Source organism: Chelmon rostratus, chromosome 12 (genome assembly GCF_017976325.1).
Source record: "Chelmon rostratus isolate fCheRos1 chromosome 12, fCheRos1.pri, whole genome shotgun sequence".
Lineage (NCBI taxonomy): Eukaryota > Metazoa > Chordata > Actinopteri > Chaetodontiformes > Chaetodontidae > Chelmon > Chelmon rostratus.
Genome location: NC_055669.1, coordinates 7,575,016 through 7,592,897, shown reverse-complemented (window position 1 = coordinate 7,592,897; position 17,882 = coordinate 7,575,016). Strand labels below are relative to the sequence as shown.

The following is a 17,882-nucleotide window of genomic DNA, read 5'->3' as shown; positions in this document are numbered from 1 at the left end:
ATCCAGGCACCTTCTTCACAAACTTCCTCACATTCTTTGCTTGTTTTTCTTTAGTTTTAAAGGTTTAAAGTATGCATAAATCATTGGAACACTGATATCTACAGTAATTTCTGAATATTAAAGCAAACACAAATTCACTGCAAAAAGCAGACTAACACATGTGACAACAGCAGCTGCAAAACTGTCCACAGATCCCACCTCCCACGAGGAAGCTGACACAGCATTTTTTCCTTGTCGACTGACTGTATTTACAGAACGTCCTACTGTACGTGACACAAACGCAGCATCAGCATTCTTAAACTGCCGTCACTACCTGTCAGCCACCTTGTGCCGCAACACAAGCAAAGGGTAATCAGAACCTGGATTTTGGGTTTGGGTGGTGGAGACTGTCCTCTCTCTGGGTGTGTTTTAGAGAGCAGCACTGAGCTCTGCAGTGAAGACAGGGACTGAAATCTGAACAGAATCCATCCACATCAGGGAGGAAATAAGGGCCCGGTTGAATACAGCCTGGGTTAAACTTCTCTTTGTGCCCCTTCAACCGTCTGTGTTTTACAGCATCTTATTTGTTTCAGGATTTCTAACATCCAACTTCTACAACAGCACACAAGCTTATGACTGCTTTCACTCACACACTTTCACACATTAACTGTTTGCTGTGTTTCTGCCTGCTTCATTAAGACTTTCAGCTGACACACGACTTCAAAGTGGAACTAGATTAGACACTAGACCTGAAGAACTTCAGGCACATTATGAAATGATCAATCACATAAACCTAAAGGTAACTGCAGGTGACTTCTGTCCTTGGTTGACAGATGATAAGACTAAACTAAACTCAGGACTTGTATTTTGGCTGTATGGCGGTCTGGAACTGAACTCAAATTCTACTTTATGCGTGACAGGTTCCTCTCTCTCCCTCTCAAAGAGTAAAACTCTTTGTACGAAACAATGCATTTACAGATATGATTGAAGATGTTTTGTTCCTTTGTGAAAACCAGTTCATCGTGGTGAGGAAAAATAACAGGAGATAACCAAGATTGTCCTCCACTCCCTCTGGGGCAGACTGATAAAACCTCTTTCCTCAATGTAATCTTTATCATCTCATTCTCTTCTATTACGTGAAACACAAAATGCTGTGTAAGACTTTAGAATATATTCCCCTCAGACTCAGACAGAAGGGTTTCATGTACTATACAGAGAATAACATAAAGGACTGTATATTGGAGAGCAAATCTTATCAGTCTCCAAAGTCATTCAGGTGTAATACTTTTCTTTGAAGTTTAAACTTTTCCCACAAAGTTCCTGTCAAGAGCTATTTTATTGTGACGTCAGAAATTAAGACCACATTACAGCTTGTTCCAGGTGTTGTTGTGTCCTCTGGAGGTGCAGACAGTGTCTGTCCCGCCTCACACTCCCTGTCCACTCAAGCCCCCAGGACAGCTAACTGATCACAGGGACATTTAGCCCGCACAGCATCTACCTCATGCCAGCGCGCGAGAGAGGGACACCAAATGTCCTGTATGTCTTTTTCAGTCTTCAATTCCTCCCAGCCCGTTACTATGGAAACTGTGAGTTGAGGCGAGTTGAAGACTAAAAATGCTGTACAGATACAAGTAGCAGCCGGTGTGTGTTTGTCCCATCAACGATCAACGGCGCTCACAGCCGAGGCGCCTGTGGTGGATGTCGGGAACACCCGGGAATTATGGGTAAGTTTACACTGAATTATCTTTCTGTCTCCAGTGAATACATGGCGGTTTGTTCTGTCTGTCCGGTGAGTGTGTATGAGAGCTTTGCTGCGAAAACTGTTGCAGAAGAGCAAACCTAAAGGGCATGCAGGGACATAACACATTATTGTTAACCCATAAACTGAGTCCAGTCTCCAGTTTTGTTTTTTGTGGTTTAACTGAAGGTTATGTATCAGGTGATTTCTTGCCCAACACAGTGACTTCCTGTATTTTATTAACTTTAGAGTCAGGCTAGCTGTTCCCCCCTTGTTGCAGTCCTTCCTGCTAAGCTACGTGGCTGTAACTCCAGCTTCATTTTTGGCAGACACGAATGAAAGTCGTGTCATTTAATTCTAAATCAATCAACGACTTCATTAACATAACTTGATCATAATTACAAACATTATTACAAAGGGGGCTTAAATTAGGTCAAGTAGTCATTTTTAGCTGTGGATCATTTTAAGACAATCAGCCAAAGCAGCAGAGCTCCAAAATAATCTGTGCACAAGCTGCAGGTGCATCATTCCAGAATATAAATTATTGCAGTGAACTGCTTCATCACGGCTGACAGTCTGACAGGCCCTGTGATTTTCATCACTCCTTAAATAATTTGGTTTGTTAAAATCTATGTGCATTCTTGTTTATTTCTGACATACTTTCTTCATTCCACAATTTTGTAACTAGAGCTTTGGGGCCCTCATACATGAGACTCAGGGCACACATTCACCAAGGCGCCCCAAAGGTGTCCATAAGAACACAGTCTACTTCCCTTTAAAAAAAACAAACAAAAATTCAATTAAGTTTGACTTAATCAATCAGTTACATAAGAATATGCAGAGGACATACGACACAGGGTTGTACCCCATTTTATTTCTCTTTTCAGATCCCACTGTGCTAAATTGTAAATGCACAATGGGGGAAAAAAATATTGTGTGTTCTTCTAATTCTTTCAGAGTCAGTGGCAGGTTTGCAAACATGAAACAGAGAATAATAAACAACTGCACATTAACTTGTATTTAGTTTGTGGTTTGGAGTTAACTGAATAATTAACTTGGGATTGAACCAGACATCTCTGAGCTCCTCTGTGAGAGTGACAGAACGGAGATATGGCAGTTTATTATTGCAGATTTATGTCTTTAAAATTGCTCTATTAATCTTAGTGTAAGGAACAAGATGGGAATATTGCTCATTTTTCCATCCTGTAATTAAATTCTTGACATTTAGGCTAATTCAACAGAGTCAAATCTTGCTTACTGATAAAGTCAGGGATAAAGAGTTGCTCCGTGCGCCCTGGCGTACAGAAGTCATGTTGATATCTGACAGATTACAGTGTGGATTCCTGCCTTGCATGGCCTTGTTTCTCAGAGGTAAACTAGAAGCAACGGCCACTAACACCAGGGTGGATGTGGTGATCCTGATGTGGATGTTTCATGAACATTCTGCTGACTCTGTTCAGCACATGCAGACAAACCTCTTCCCAGTTATCCTGAGACAATGAGGATGCACAGGCCGACAGGCCCCATCATTTTATACAGATATCATGTGAGAAAAATATCATAAACTCACTGCTACAGTTAAGATATACAAAAGAACATGTTAATATTACTGTAAATGATAAATTAATAATGGTGGGTAGACCACTATACAGGGTATAAAGAGAGACACAGAGACAGCCATACCTTACAATATGAATATTTTAAAGTGATACTGGAAATTACCTGCAATAATGTGGTAGTAGTAGTCTAATTAGAACATTATTCTCATTGTAAGGTCCTAAACTGCACTAGATATGTATAATATATGTATAACATATGCCGTACAGGGCTTAAAATGGTAAACAGTGTTGTTTATGAGCAGTATGCTTTTATTATTCAGTGACTGGGGAAGAGGGCCCACAAAACAAAGCTCTTCCCCATCAGCAGGCCTGACCCACCCCTGGCTGTGATATTTGAAAGAGAAGTAACAGTTTCAAAATGAGATGCAATGGAGAAAAAAAATCAGATGCAGGTATCCTCAACAAGTGGTCAAGGAAGTCACTTCTCCTTCTTCCACATTTTTCACTTCATGGTAACAATAAGTAACTTCATGCTAAACTCCTGTTGGTGCAGTCGGGGCATATTTGACTGCGGCTGGTTCTCAGAACTTCAATCATCACTTGACCTAAATGTATTTGTGACATGATTTTAGGAGCCTTTAGGCTAAACTGATTTCCGCTCACGTAGATCTTTGCAGGATTTCACATAGGAGCCTTAAGGCTGATAGCTGTAATGCTTTATATATATATATATATATATATATATATATATATATATATATATATATATATATATATATAATCATCTTGTTAATTGGAAGATTGAAATAGAGCCATACTTTAATTTACCCCTTTGGCATTACACATAATAGTGTGTGTCCACTCCTGTCTGTTACACTACTTTCATGTCCTATTTGTGGTGAGTGTCAGATGAGATGTACATTTCTTTTAAGTTCAATGAAGAATGTGAGTTGAATACGTGGACTCCAGTTGATCTAGCTGGCTGAGCTGTAGTACAAAGGGTCTGAGGACGCCTCTGAACGCACCGGACTACCGATGGGGGGGCGACGGACTGCGAGTTGGGCGGCGCTTGGTTTTAGCTAGGCCATTTTCCAACATGGCGGCCGGATCAAAAAAACTTTCACATATTAAAGCTAAAGCTAAACGATGCACTAACACTGCTAAAACATTTTAGGCAAGAAATAGGAGTCACAGAATCTTGATTCATATTTGATTAGCAGTGCCTAGTGTGACAGTGTGAGCTGATTCTATCAAGTCTTGCTGGACGGACTTGTTTGCGTAATTTTGAGTTGGCAATATGCAAATTCAGAAATGGCGACTGGTCCGTCAGCTCGTCATGCCGTGACCATCATGCACTGCGTGGCCACATCTCCTGCTCCCCGTGGGAAATGAATAGGATCTGCCTACCCGACATCGGTCAATGGATCCAGTGTGTCTGCACCTTAAAAGTGCATTTTTATTTCACGTGGTGTCACGTGGCATCATCAGCATCATCAGTTCATACCTATTAAACAAATGATAAATCATCATAAAGTTGTAAAACCTGCCACTGCAGCTGAAGACTATATGAATGACTGTTTAACGAGGAATAGCAGCAATATGTTGAAAATGTTACGGGCTTATTGCCTCATTTCTGCCCCCTAAGAACTCGCAAAGTGTTGAATGCTCCCTCTAAAATTTCCATTTTATTATGTGAGAAATGTTTCAAGCCCAAATTGGCTCTTCATCAGGTACAGAGGTATTAAAACCAAGACCAAGACCCAATATCAACTTGAAATGTTGTACTTTTTCTGATGTAATAGAAATTTCAAAGGGAGCACTCATCAGTGCTGCAGAGCTTTGGCAAGCAGAAATCACAATTAAGATTTTTTTTGGAATCTGCACCTGAACAATAAAATCGACTCGGTTAACTGCTGTAGCGTTTACGTAGCTGACTAATGAAGCTGCATATGAGCTCGATGGTGATCGCTGAAGAGCCGTTATGGCCCTGGCTCACTTCTGAGCTGGCAGGCCTCTGAAACAGGAGGAATCATCTTTGGGCTGACATGAGGACGTCTGAATCTGAGGCTGACATTTCCACCAACCGCGTGATCGCTGCACTGCTTCCATTAAAAAAGCCAAAGGTGATTATTCGTCACAGACCACAGACAGTCTGAATGACTATAGATTTTGGCAAACCACAAAATCTCTCTGTGCCAATTCCTCCTAATATTGCTGTTGACTCCATCCCTGTGGCAGTTAAATCTGAGGTGCTTCATTGTTTCAACAAACTTTTTTTTTTTTTGCTTCCAGCTCTTTGGCACATTATCTGCTGCAAGTGTCCCCCCACCTCCCCCAGTCATGCTCCCAATAGCCACACTTTCTCCTTCATACCTTCTTCAGGGAGGTGATGTATGTAGGTTTGTAAGGCCCTGGAGGACCTAGAGCCTGGGAAAGCTCGAGCTACACAAGATGTGGCATTAGCTGGCTTACTGCCACCCCAGGAGAGTATCATAACATACACCCAACTAATCAATGATGAAATTTGTTGCCCACTATTTTTGTAACTGACTTTAATCAATGTAATCTATTTGGCTTTTGTTAGCCCTAAATGATACTACTGTATAGGCACTGCAAGCACTGTTGCCCTGGAATGTGAATATCCGTAGTCTGCATCTGACACAACAGTCGCATTGCATGTTGTGTGTCTGTTACTTTGTGGTTTATTGCTGCTGTTGTCTTGACCAGGTCTCTCTTCAGCATGAGACCCCCATGTCTCAGTGAGATCACCTGTCTGAATAAAGGTTAAATAGAATATATGACTTAACTGGAGAAGTAGGGGAAGAAAATCAACATCTCAAATGGGTGAGAATCTCCTAACATGATGAATATAAATGGAACAACAGCTCCACAAACAGACCCCAAACTTGAACAGTTCAGTAAAATATATTCAACAACTGATCTCATCTGCTGCCAATGAGCTAATCACACAGCACAAAGGTACATGTAAGCATGTAACTCTGCAGGTTACCTGAAAAAGTTGTAATAGGAAACAGTAACCATCAACATTGGTGAAGCATTACTGCATTAGTGTTTTAATTTTTGTTTAGTTTCCAGGGAGGCGCATATATAATCACGACAGAATCATCACACCCCTCCTGCCACTTCAAACAGGAACTTGTGTAGACTTGTTTTGTTGAAGAGCCATGTTTGAGGCGAGGAACTGCTCTGTTAGGAGATATTAAGTCAATGGCTCTCCCCATCACGGAAGTGAGATGTGAGACTTGAAAATTCTAGCCAGTGATTGCAGTGTGAGAAAATGACTGATACACACAATGCAAACACACTGCAGCCCTTTGCTGAATTGAGAATGTGCCAGGAAATCCCAGGAGGGTGTCAGATGATTGTCATTCTGTTCACACGTTCCTGTGTGGCACTCGTTATTTTTCCCTGCTACAGCACTCAAATCTTTTTCATTTTGATATTAAATCCTGTGGTCTGCAGGATACTTCACAACACTGGGGAGTTTACTGGCTCAAAGTAGTCGCGTATCCACTAATGCTTATAAAAGAAACTCAGTGCTTCCTGTCATTGATTCATTTTATTTAGATCCATTGAACTGCATTACGCATAATGTATTGAAGTGACTGTATGCAACTGAACTCTAAGACTGTGGTGAGAACACTGTTGGATATTGGTGTCAAAAAGACTTCAATTTTAAGAGTAGGATCTACCCGTTTTGGCATCAAGCTCTGATGGGTGCAAAAAAGAATAGATCATATGAACAATGGCCCACCCCATGCATATTTTTGGATTATGTTGGACTTTTATAAAGCAAACAAGACTGGTGTATCCTCCTGCAAAGCCAACGTGTGTGAACTGCTAATGAAAGTGTCTTTGTGTAGAGTCACGTAGCTACTGGATCCGTGCAGACATCCTATGCTTTAAAAAATAGATAAAGGCCTTATTGCCTGAGATGACGCCTGACACTTGACCCTCTTGTTGTCATCCTCTACCCATACAGCATCAGCCTCGATCACAGAAAGCATCAGCCAAACCTGATGTGAGCAGTCTGAGATGACCCTTCCTGAGTCATCTCCAACCCCCTCTCTCCAAAATACTCTCCCATCTCCCTGTCATGCTTTATCTATTCATCTGTCATTGCCTTCACCTTTGTCTTGACCTTAGCCTTGATGCCTCTGTGTCTTAACTAACTCCATCCCCCTCTCTTCCATCTTTCTAACACTCTTCAGGGTGTTGTTTGAACAGTTGAGGGGAGGAGGGAGTGTGCATCAGCACCACAGAGAGGTGCTGATTGTCTCATTTCTTTACTGCTCCTTGCTAGCCTTCACTCTTAGATGACCTATAGGTTATGGACATAACACAGATACACCATGAGAAGAATTTCTGGTTATGTCCCGAGGCATTTCTTTCTTTCTTTCTTTCTCTCTTTCTGCATCTCTTCATACACAGCAGACATCTGACAGGCAGACAGTGATGTGTAGGAGAAGTTAATGTCAAGTCAAAAGACTACAAAATTCTCATGAGTTCATGGTGTGGTTAAAAAAAAGTCATGTTTGGAAATGGTTTAGAAACAAATACTTGTCATTTAAAGGTTAAGACTGGAATAATCTATACTTTTGTCTCTGTTAACAAATCCAATGTAAAGACCAATAGCAAACTACGTCAGTCCATCCATCAATACTTAACCTTGCCTGGCTGTGGTGTCCCAAGTCTATTGTTTTTTTACTGAAGATGTAAATCTTTAACACAGAGACACATCATGCCTATTCAAGCTGGGGGGCATGTACCCCTCAGATGTCTATTTTCTTATATTTTTATTTTATACATTTTTTATAGTCATCATTTTCTGTAGTCATGATCATTTAAGTCAAACATATTCTTTAAATTATGCCGTAGATCATATCACAAAATTTACACACCCCTTTTCCCTATGGTATTGGTTTCTTCCAAAAGTTGCAGGATGAAGTCGGTTCACAGCAGGTAGACACCCACACAGCACTCTGTGGTGCATGTGTGCTGGAGGAGATGTAGGTTACAGCTACACAGTATGTTGCTGAAGTGGTCAGTAGAGTGTCAATCCCTTTTTCAAACATGTGAAATGAGACGCAATTAGTTTGAGAAGTCAGCTGACAGCTAGTAGCCATCCTTCAGTCCAGCTGTTTAGCCTTCTGACTCACTAGCCAGTCATGTTGTGATAGAAGAGTTTCCTGTTTAAAGGAGAACAGTGTGAATCTCATGGGAGTGATCTCAGCACCACTGCCACAGGTTGTAGTTAGCAAAACACTGCATTTATTTTGATATCTCAGGTCCAGATGCAGAAGAAAATCTCATCATTCTTTCAAAAACAACATGAAGGCCCAGCCCTTTCCTCAGTCAGGAGGCTGATAGTGCAAGAGGTAGTGAGATTTATAATGATATAGTGATGTATATAATAATATCAAATAATTTATGTCTATTTAATGGATTTTGGACATTGGATCTCTATGGCACAGATAAATAAGAAATATCAGACTTTGGCTTTACAGGCAATACTTGTTGTCTTGGCTTGTTTTCATGGGATTTGATGACCAAAAAAAAACTAAACACTGGCCCCCTTTTTGTTTAACAAAAGGATTCTCGTAGGAGCTGTTGCATAAAGACACCGCTTTTCAGCACTTGTGCAAGGCCATATTAACGCTACATCTAATTATTGTTACAAGTTTAGCTGGGGAACTTCCCAATGCTTTTGTTAATCAGATTTTAATGTGTTTTGATCCATCTATGTACCCCCCAACCCTATATTTTGTCTTTTTCTCTCTGTCACCACATATATTGTTCATAGTTGATTTTTGTGGTATCTCCACTCTAACCAGATGCTGTGAAAGAGTTTCACCATGATTTGCACTCATGAGAAAATGTAGTAGACTATAAGTATACATGAAACTCAAAGTATACTAAGTATACTACGTTTACTTAAGAGGAGCATCTTCACAGGAGGAGGAGGAAGAACACTTGAAAATGGTCTAAAATTGTGGCCCAATGCCTGCCTGTGTTGTGAATATGTCTTGGATGTGGTTGGAAATGCCTAGAATTTAAAGTATAGCCAAATACCCTGAATGCATTGTTATGCTTTCAACCTGCGGCTGGGGTCCTCAATTATTCAGAATCCTCCAATCTGTCCATCAGCAGATACCCGGACTGTGAGCTGGGCAACACAGGCGCTCTGTTATGTGGTTGGTGTAAAACAGGAAGATCTGCATGAAATCACAATCCTGAGACTTCCAGATCTGTTTCTTGGATCGAAAAATGTATCCATGGGTCAATTCACTATTTATTATATGCTGACAGATCGTGTATACGTTGCAATACCTTTACTCTGTACCTTGGAGACAGCCTGTCCTTCCTTTCCCCAAAATACTTGTGATACTACTTGATGTGTTCCTGTTCTTGCTGCTGGTTAGAATACAGTATTTGTGGAGGTGTAGCTCTGTAACATTTTATGTGAATTCACTTAAACAAAGCTATCAGTTTAAGGAAATGTCTTTAAGGTAGTATGTCTTATTATCTGGTCATGCTTGCATTTTAAGGAATAAGTTACTTCTGGTCCTTGAAAATAGCTTTTTGAGATGCATGTTGATGCCGGATGTGTATAATGTACATCGTGATCAAACGTGACCCCAGTGTTTTCATACTATAACTTAGAGATTAACTAATTCTAAAATGATTTATATGTGATTAGAAAGAAATCTTGTGCACTATTGCTCTTCACTTTAACATCTCCAGGAAATTAATTTGTAGCCAGATCTCAATCTTGTCACACACACTTCTGTGCTCACAGAACCTATGCACCTGACTTAGTTCAGGTGCAAACTTGTAACCAGCCCCTTTCACCAGACACCAATGCTGATACTGAATAATTCTGCAAATTATGTTCAATGACAACTTTTTTTTTTTTTTTAATCTTGCTTTCTGCAATATCACTTCACAGCAACTATTGTAGGGTACAGTTAAGGGTAGGTAACGATAATGGTTATGGGAAAAAAAAAAAGTTGTTACGGTACAGTTAAGGTTGGGAAACTAACCTAAAAACGATGATAACCTTGAATCTGTGCTCACATGATTGGCTGAAATGGAAGGAGGCATGTGATTGCGTTCGTGAATCGAGCCATGTCAAGGGAATTTCAAAAAACCCACGCACAAATGCATTGAAGTTCATACGACAACCAGTTTGTAAATGCATGTTCACAATGTTTTGTATAAAAATGTAACACGCAAATATGTTCTTGATAAAATACTTTGAAACGACATATATGTGAATTTCTACTACATTTATTACAACAAAAAATATATTTGTGTGTCCATCAGAGACACATTTGTGAACTGTATTTTTTAGATATGGATTTGTTTGATATTTCTATACAATGATAACTATTTTTGTGTGCATTGAAAAATATTTGTGGAGTTACTTATGTACAAAACCCATAATTCATTTGTGAATCCTTCGGTGTTCACTGAATAATATTGAGCCTGATCTGACTCCATAAAAAAGGGCTTCACCACTCATCTCTGCATGAGCAACACACTGGGAACATAATTTGCTTCCAGTTGCAGTCACCAGGTACCAGGGCTGCATATATAGACAGCAACTTACTAGTTATCTTGTCAACATATTTCAAGGATTCTTATAGGAGGACACTGAGAGCAACATGAACATTCAGGGCCAAAGTGCTGGCCGCCTTTGCCTCCCACCTTTTAAAGAACATTTCATCAAGACATGGTTGTGGCTGACCAGATTTCTTTCAAAGAAGTGCACTGGAGAGGAAGAAAATGCTGATGTATACAAGTTACAAGAATGTGACAGGCCCTAATAGTTGGTGGTAAGGGAGCAGTGACTCTAAAGAGCAGGTCAATGGGTTTAAACTCCTTCACACCACCGCTAGAGGTCAAAGTAGTTTGAAAGGTGGACTGAGCACTCATGCTTTGAAAGGCATTTGCCACAGATCACAACCTTAGTTTCAGCAGACAGTCGCTGAGATTTCATACCATTAGTGGCTGACTGAGACAAGGCATCTGCATCAAACATAGCATTCTTCTCTGACTGACAGTGCTGACCGGGAGTAGCTGGGGTAGTTTTTCTTTTGGCTGTTGCTGGAAACCTCCAATAAACCAGCAGCAGACGACTGCAGTTTCTTAGAGGCAAATAGTGAAAAAGGAAGTTAGCAATGTAGCTTGGTCCTAGACCATTGAGGGCTTTGTATACAAGGACCACAAAATCAATTCTGAATGTTACAGGAAGCCAGTGCAGAGCAGCTAAAACTGGACTGATGTGCTCTCTCCTCTTGGTTCTGGTTAATAGCCGAGCTGCAGAGTTTGGAATGAGCTGAACTGTGTTTTTATGGGAGACCAGTTCATAGTGCCTTGAAGTACTCAAGTCGGTTTGAAACAAAGGAATGAGACAGTTTTTAAGAATCGTTTTGATTTATAAATGATCATAGTTAAGCTATGTTTCTAAGGTGGACAAATGAAGCTTTTGTCACCTTGTTGGTGCGGGACTTGAAGCTTAGATCTGAGTCTAGGATAACACCAAGACTTGTTACCTCAGATTTAATCCAGGGAGTTAATTTCCCCAGATTAATAAACAGCATTTCTGTCTTTGTTTTAGTCGATTAGTAGGATTTAAGTTTTGTTCTCATTTAAACTTCAAGAAATTATTGTTCATCCATTTATTTACTGCCAAAAGACAGCGAGTAACTGAGTCTATAGCTGCAGCATCATTTGGTTCAGCAGAGATGTATAGTTATGTGTCATCTGCATAACTATGGAAACATACATTGTGCTCTCTAATGATGTCACCAAGTGGCAGCATGCATAGTGAAAACAGAAATGGACCAAGGCAACCCCAAAAGAGATGTCATGTTTCTTAGACACATGATCTCCAAGACTGATGGAAAACACAGACAGAAAGACCAACCAGCAGTATTTAAGGCAGATGACATGGTATTGTTGAAGTGTTCAACCATGTTATTAAAGAGTCATAGCTGTGAGGCTCAAACTGTCTTATATTACAGACGTTTGCTTCAGCCATGCCATCTAGGAATCTCTTTTGAACCAAAAAAATCCCTTTTGGTCTTTGTTAAGATTAGACTGGCATCGAAATGGTGGTCAGAAATACTGAAACACTGTCAATGTCAAAATGATGTAAATTCACCCAGGTTCATATCATTATCAACAAACTATGTAGAAAAAAATGGATGCAATCCCTCCTCCTTTCCTATTTTGACTGACTGATAAAAATAATTTGGAAGACAAGCCATTATCAGCGTTAGCACCAAGCAGTCTGCAACCAGTAATGTTTGGATGTATCCCATCAGGCTTACAGCTGTCTTCACAGTTCCAAAAGATATTGAAATTGTCAATAAACTTTCTCCCATGGGTGAGGCTTGCCGCTTTCAGCCGTTCGGGGCAGAGAGTCTGCTGACAGATTTAATTCCTTTCCCAAAGGTTGGAATGGTGATATGAACACATGTTGTTGCTGACAGTCGATCAGTTTCTCCAGTAGCAGGCAAAGTCTTTTTTCAGGACCTCAGAGGCAGTTTTTCTATGCAGAATGTCACACGATCCAACGTGAATAATGATCTTCCTGCCACTTGGATGTGTAGAGAGGATAACTGGCAACAGCCCTGTTAGCTTCCTGACAGATGTGTCATTCCTCATTACATTTTCAGCCTTTGCCGTTCTGACATACTCGGTTATAGAGTCCCCTGTCAGAATAGTGTCTGGCCGAAGCCAGGACTAGCCAAAGATGCTCTTGGTCTAGCACCAATGCTGTCCGAGTAAATGGTTTGGAAGCCTCAACAGTTGGTCCAGTGGTGTTAGGACACATCCAGTGCATCGTGTCAGTCAAATCTGTGCCACGGTGACACAATATAGAGAAATACATAATGTCTAGCCACAGTTGCCTTATTGTGTGAAGTCGTAGACATAGCTTGCTGCCACTGCCATTGCCACTGCTGGGAAGTTATTATGGAGGGTGAGCATGAGAGCTCCCATTCGACAGGACTAGGGTCCCTCACTTTCGATATCCAGCCTCTCATTATAAGGCTTCACTGGAGATCATCTATGTGGACAACAGGAAGCAGGGAGTCAGAGGGATCTCTGGCCTGATGTGAAGGATGCATAGCTGCCAGCAGTTTCTTGCAGATCTAAGTGGAACCAGGCAGCTAGTGGACTCATGGCACATTGCACTTTGTGCGGGCATAGCAAGCAAAGCAATGATGGTCTAAGACACGTGTACAACAGAAGAGGCACTATGCAAGCAGTTGAAATTGTATGGCTGAAACAAAGGCACCATACACATATATACCTGTCATCCTGTTTAAACATTGCTGGCAATGTAAATGATACCTCATTTCAGACGAAATATTGATCAACAGTGTAGCGTAGGCCAGATGATGCAGCCTTTGTCGCAATACTGAGGGTAAAGCACAATACCCTGGACGTGGTGGTGTAAAAAAATCATAGAAGCTGTCTTGTGGCTGCATGGTCGCTGGGATACACCGAGATAAAGTTAGTGAAGTGCTGGAAGTGAAAAAGCAGCACCTGCCTGATAACTACCACCTTGAGCGAGGCTCTTAACCTGCAAATTGCTCCAGTGAAGTGGCACCAGGGCAGGAAGAGCAGACTGTGGTTATACTGAGCAGCTTCTGAGGACAGAGCAGAAAATGTGAGTGTGAAAAATAGAACATTGCTCTCAGCAAGACCTCTGTGGACAGATGTTTATGCAAAAAAAACCTTCAGTCTTTTAAGGTGGTATGTCAAGGCTAGCTAGTGCTTTCCAAGGTTTTGTTTACTAACTTCTCGACAAGATTTTGAGTCTGATGAGATGGAGATCTGAATACACATTGATACCAGCCTTCTTCTCCAGATCGTGGTCATTCTTTTTCGTTTATTTTTTTTGGCACTTTTTGCGTCTTAGTAAAGTGGCACAACTTTTACAGAAATATAACATTTAAAACGACCACAGTATGAGCAACATAGAAAATGAAAATTTTCAAATTTTTCAACAGCCAGTGTATATTATACTTCTTAAGGTGTCAGCTTTATTCCAAACTCTTACATTTGTTACTTGCCTCACAAAAGACCCCTTTGACACATAAAATTGCACTATGAAAATTATAACGCACAAAACGGAAATCTTGGGTGGTTAGTTCATGCAAGAGAAAATACCAGAGTGGGTGAAATTGGCCGTCTCCCATTCTCTCTTTTCCTCTCACCCGCCGCTCGCCACACTTTATAAGCACACATTAACAAAAGCACTTATCCCATTGAAAACGCAGTAATCCTTCGCACTCATGATTGAGAATGTAATTAGATGAATACATAATTTACTTTCGAAAACTTTGCAAATAATGTGCGTCCCTTGCCATATTGTTCTGCATGAAAAGACAGGAGACAGAATAACTCACTGAAAAAGTAGTGGCTACTGTGGGTAAAGAGGAGAGCAAGGAGAGAGAGGAAGGGTCTGATCAGTCATAATTATTTGTAATATGCCTTAAGGTTCAGTAGACATCTCTCTCATTAGAGAGAGAGAAATTATGAGGCAAATTAACTTCCCATCGGTAGAAGCAGCAGCTTGGATCGAATTCATGTTTGTGCAAAATCAGGTGATATCTGTTATGGATGGAACGTTTATATTCATTGTATTCAGACAAGGTCCATTTTACAGCAGTACTTTTCTTGGCAAGTCTCTACAATTCCATCCTCTGTGGTCTCATCTAATTTTGTAGTCCAGTACATTTTTAATCATGTGTTTGTGTTGTATGCTTGCCCCAGTTTTACAGATGTTTCCAAGCCCTGCTGCGTTGTGAGGCTCCTCGACGAGGCTCCAGCATGAAGAGCTCGTCCAAGGTCGCCACCAAGGCCTTGAGAGGTGCAGCAGTCACTGGTCCCCGCCGCACCAACGACTTCCTATTTATGGTAGCCTCCCTGGGCCAACCGGCCGCCACCATGCCCCAACTAGGCCCTTCCTTTGAAGCCACCAATGATGTCACCAGAGCCCCTTCTTCAGACATCGACAAACCTGTTGTAGTATCACTAGTGGCCCACTTTGATGGCTGATGGTTGGCAACAATCGTGAAAAGTCCAAAAGTCCCCAGCCAGGAAGTCATTAATATTGAGAGAGGTGGTTTAACTGAGGCTTGGAGAGCAGAAGCCTACCAGTCCAGCTGTTGCATCAGCTCTGCCCCGGCTAGTATAGATGACGGACCTGTAAAGGCAAATCTTGGACTGCCTCCAGACAATGTGAGCAAAAATAAGAGGTGGTAAACTTGCAGAAGCAGGGAGTCTCTGTGTCTCTGCAGAGAAAAGGCATCTCTCTGTCTTACTAGGAATGAGCATTTGAAGGATGTTACCACAGTTTTTGAAGAAAGCAGTCAGAATGTTATAGCAACAAGAGGAATTTTAGGGATCATTTATTTTGTGCAATATCTAATGTTTAATATTCACTCTGTTAAATGTCATAACAGAAATATGTTCAAAATTCAGGAAGAGGGATAAGATGTATTTTTGTATTGATTGCTTACTGTCTGTGGTTACAAAATGTAAGAGTAAGAAACATTACTACCCCAAGCATTTTCAAGTCTTTTCTGGAGTAGACAAGATTAAAGAGACAAAATAGACTAGGAAGAGTAATGAGAACGTACTGGCAATGTCTTAAAGTATCAGTCTTTTTAGCTTTTATTCCCTGCCAGTAATTTTCATTCAATTCATCACTCGTCACTTTGAAATAGTAAGTTGTTTTCAGTTAAGTGGTTTAATAAGTGGTTCATTAAGTGGTTCATTAGACGTGTAGCATGGCTAGCATGCTAGCAACATTAACATTTTTCAGGAATTAGTGACTTTAAGGTTAAATAAATAGGTGCATGTTGGAGAGTTACTGTATAGTTCCTTCAATAATTACTGTGCATGTGCACTACTTGCGGATTAATATGCAAATGAGGTTGGAGAAATAGTATCTGGTAGCGTTCAATGGATATCACTGATGCGGATACTTGATATTATCAAAAATCCTGCAAGTGTATGTTTCTCTGGGCATATTTCTTCATGGATTTTAATTGGGCATTTCCACATGTACTTACCTGTGAAAGTACAAATCTTAAGTACAGTGTCCTGTGAATTAAAAAACGATTGCGGTCGTGGGTCATTTAATGTAAAACTGCAATCTTCAAACATTCTTGTAAAATTGGTAGCAGTTCAGTGCCTTGTTGATCGGCACAAAGTCAGCAGTGCAAAAATAGTCCATTTACAAAAGTCTTTGAATATCTGACATAAGAAAATATCCCAACAAAAAGAAACTTCCTAGTGTTTCCCAGAACATGACAAAAGAGTTTACTTGAGGCAACAAATATCTTTTAGATGGAATAAGTTTACTCTGTATATATTGTTTGCCATGTGCTTGTCTGCATCTTGTTCAATTTTTTGATAACTGATTTGACACTTTTTCCTCTTGCAATACAAAGATAAGTGTGGCGTCTCTGAAAGCAGTGCATCGATGCTGTGTTGTCAGTGAATGTCTAAGCTATAAGTGGTGTGGTACTTTTTGCTACTGCAAACGATTACAGTGTGCAGTTTTTTTGTATTTCACTTTTAGCACACTAACTGTTTTCTATGTGCTGTCGAGATCTTGTATACATTAATTTACATCAGTTGATACCAAAGCTAAAGAAATTTTAATATTTTTTGAGGGGTACTGTTCAATAAAGTTTTTTTTTTTATCTAAATCAAGGCACAGTGCTTTTTCTTTTTTATGAAGCCCTGTTTAAAAAGTGGGTAACAAAATCAAGGAGTGCTAAAGTGTGATATGCAGTATACAGAAGATGAATGTTACAGCTACGTAATATGTTAAGTAGCATTATAGTCATATATAATTTACCATTTGCTAAATTGTGGTTGATCAAGTCTGATTTTACACTTTTCCTTATCATACTTCTAAATTCCAGGCCTAACCAGCGTCTAACAACACTGCAATAGAAGATCAATGCTGTTTCTTTATTTCTGTGTCTTCTACACAGACTCTGATGCGGCTTCAACCTCAGACTAATAGCAAATATGTAGCCATCAGCTGTATATTTTCTTTGAAATGAGTCAGCTTGAAACCTTAAAAAGTCAGTCAAAGAGGATGAACAACGAAGTCACAGAACATTAAGATTATTAGTCAGCTACCTACAGCTGATAACGTCTGCTAGTGACAGATGTCTTTTAACCCTGCTTTTCTCTATGTGAAATCAGGAATCCATTGTTCAAAAAAATTACCCAGACTTTGGAGTGGTAAATCTGCCACCATTATATGTTATGTGAGAAAGCTCGACAGAGAAAGCTTGACAGGCAGAGAAACAGCAGGGTGTAGCAAATGGTTTATTCTGAACGTCACCATTCAGAGTGCAGCTGAGTGTTTAAAAAGAAAGAAAGAAAGAATAAAAAGTAGTGAACAATCCCATGGGCAAAAAGATCTACAAACCGACTTCATATAAAGGTTCCTCGTGGTGAACCAGGCTGCTAATGAAATTACTACCTATAAAGTAATATATAATCAATATGCGATATTTAATTTCAGGCCTGCATCTAAC

General features: G+C 40.3%; 1 protein-coding gene across 1 annotated transcript in view; it reads left to right on the top strand.

Moving 5' to 3' along the window:
* Positions 1-15,375, top strand: part of LOC121615249 (vertebrate ancient opsin-like) — a 62,419-nt gene extending 47,044 nt beyond the window's left edge. Inside the window, exon 4 of the mRNA XM_041949519.1 lies at positions 15,091-15,375. Coding sequence (XP_041805453.1) covers positions 15,091-15,375 — 285 coding nt within the window. The remainder of the gene's footprint in view (positions 1-15,090) is intronic.
* Positions 15,376-17,882: the final 2,507 nt, after the last annotated feature.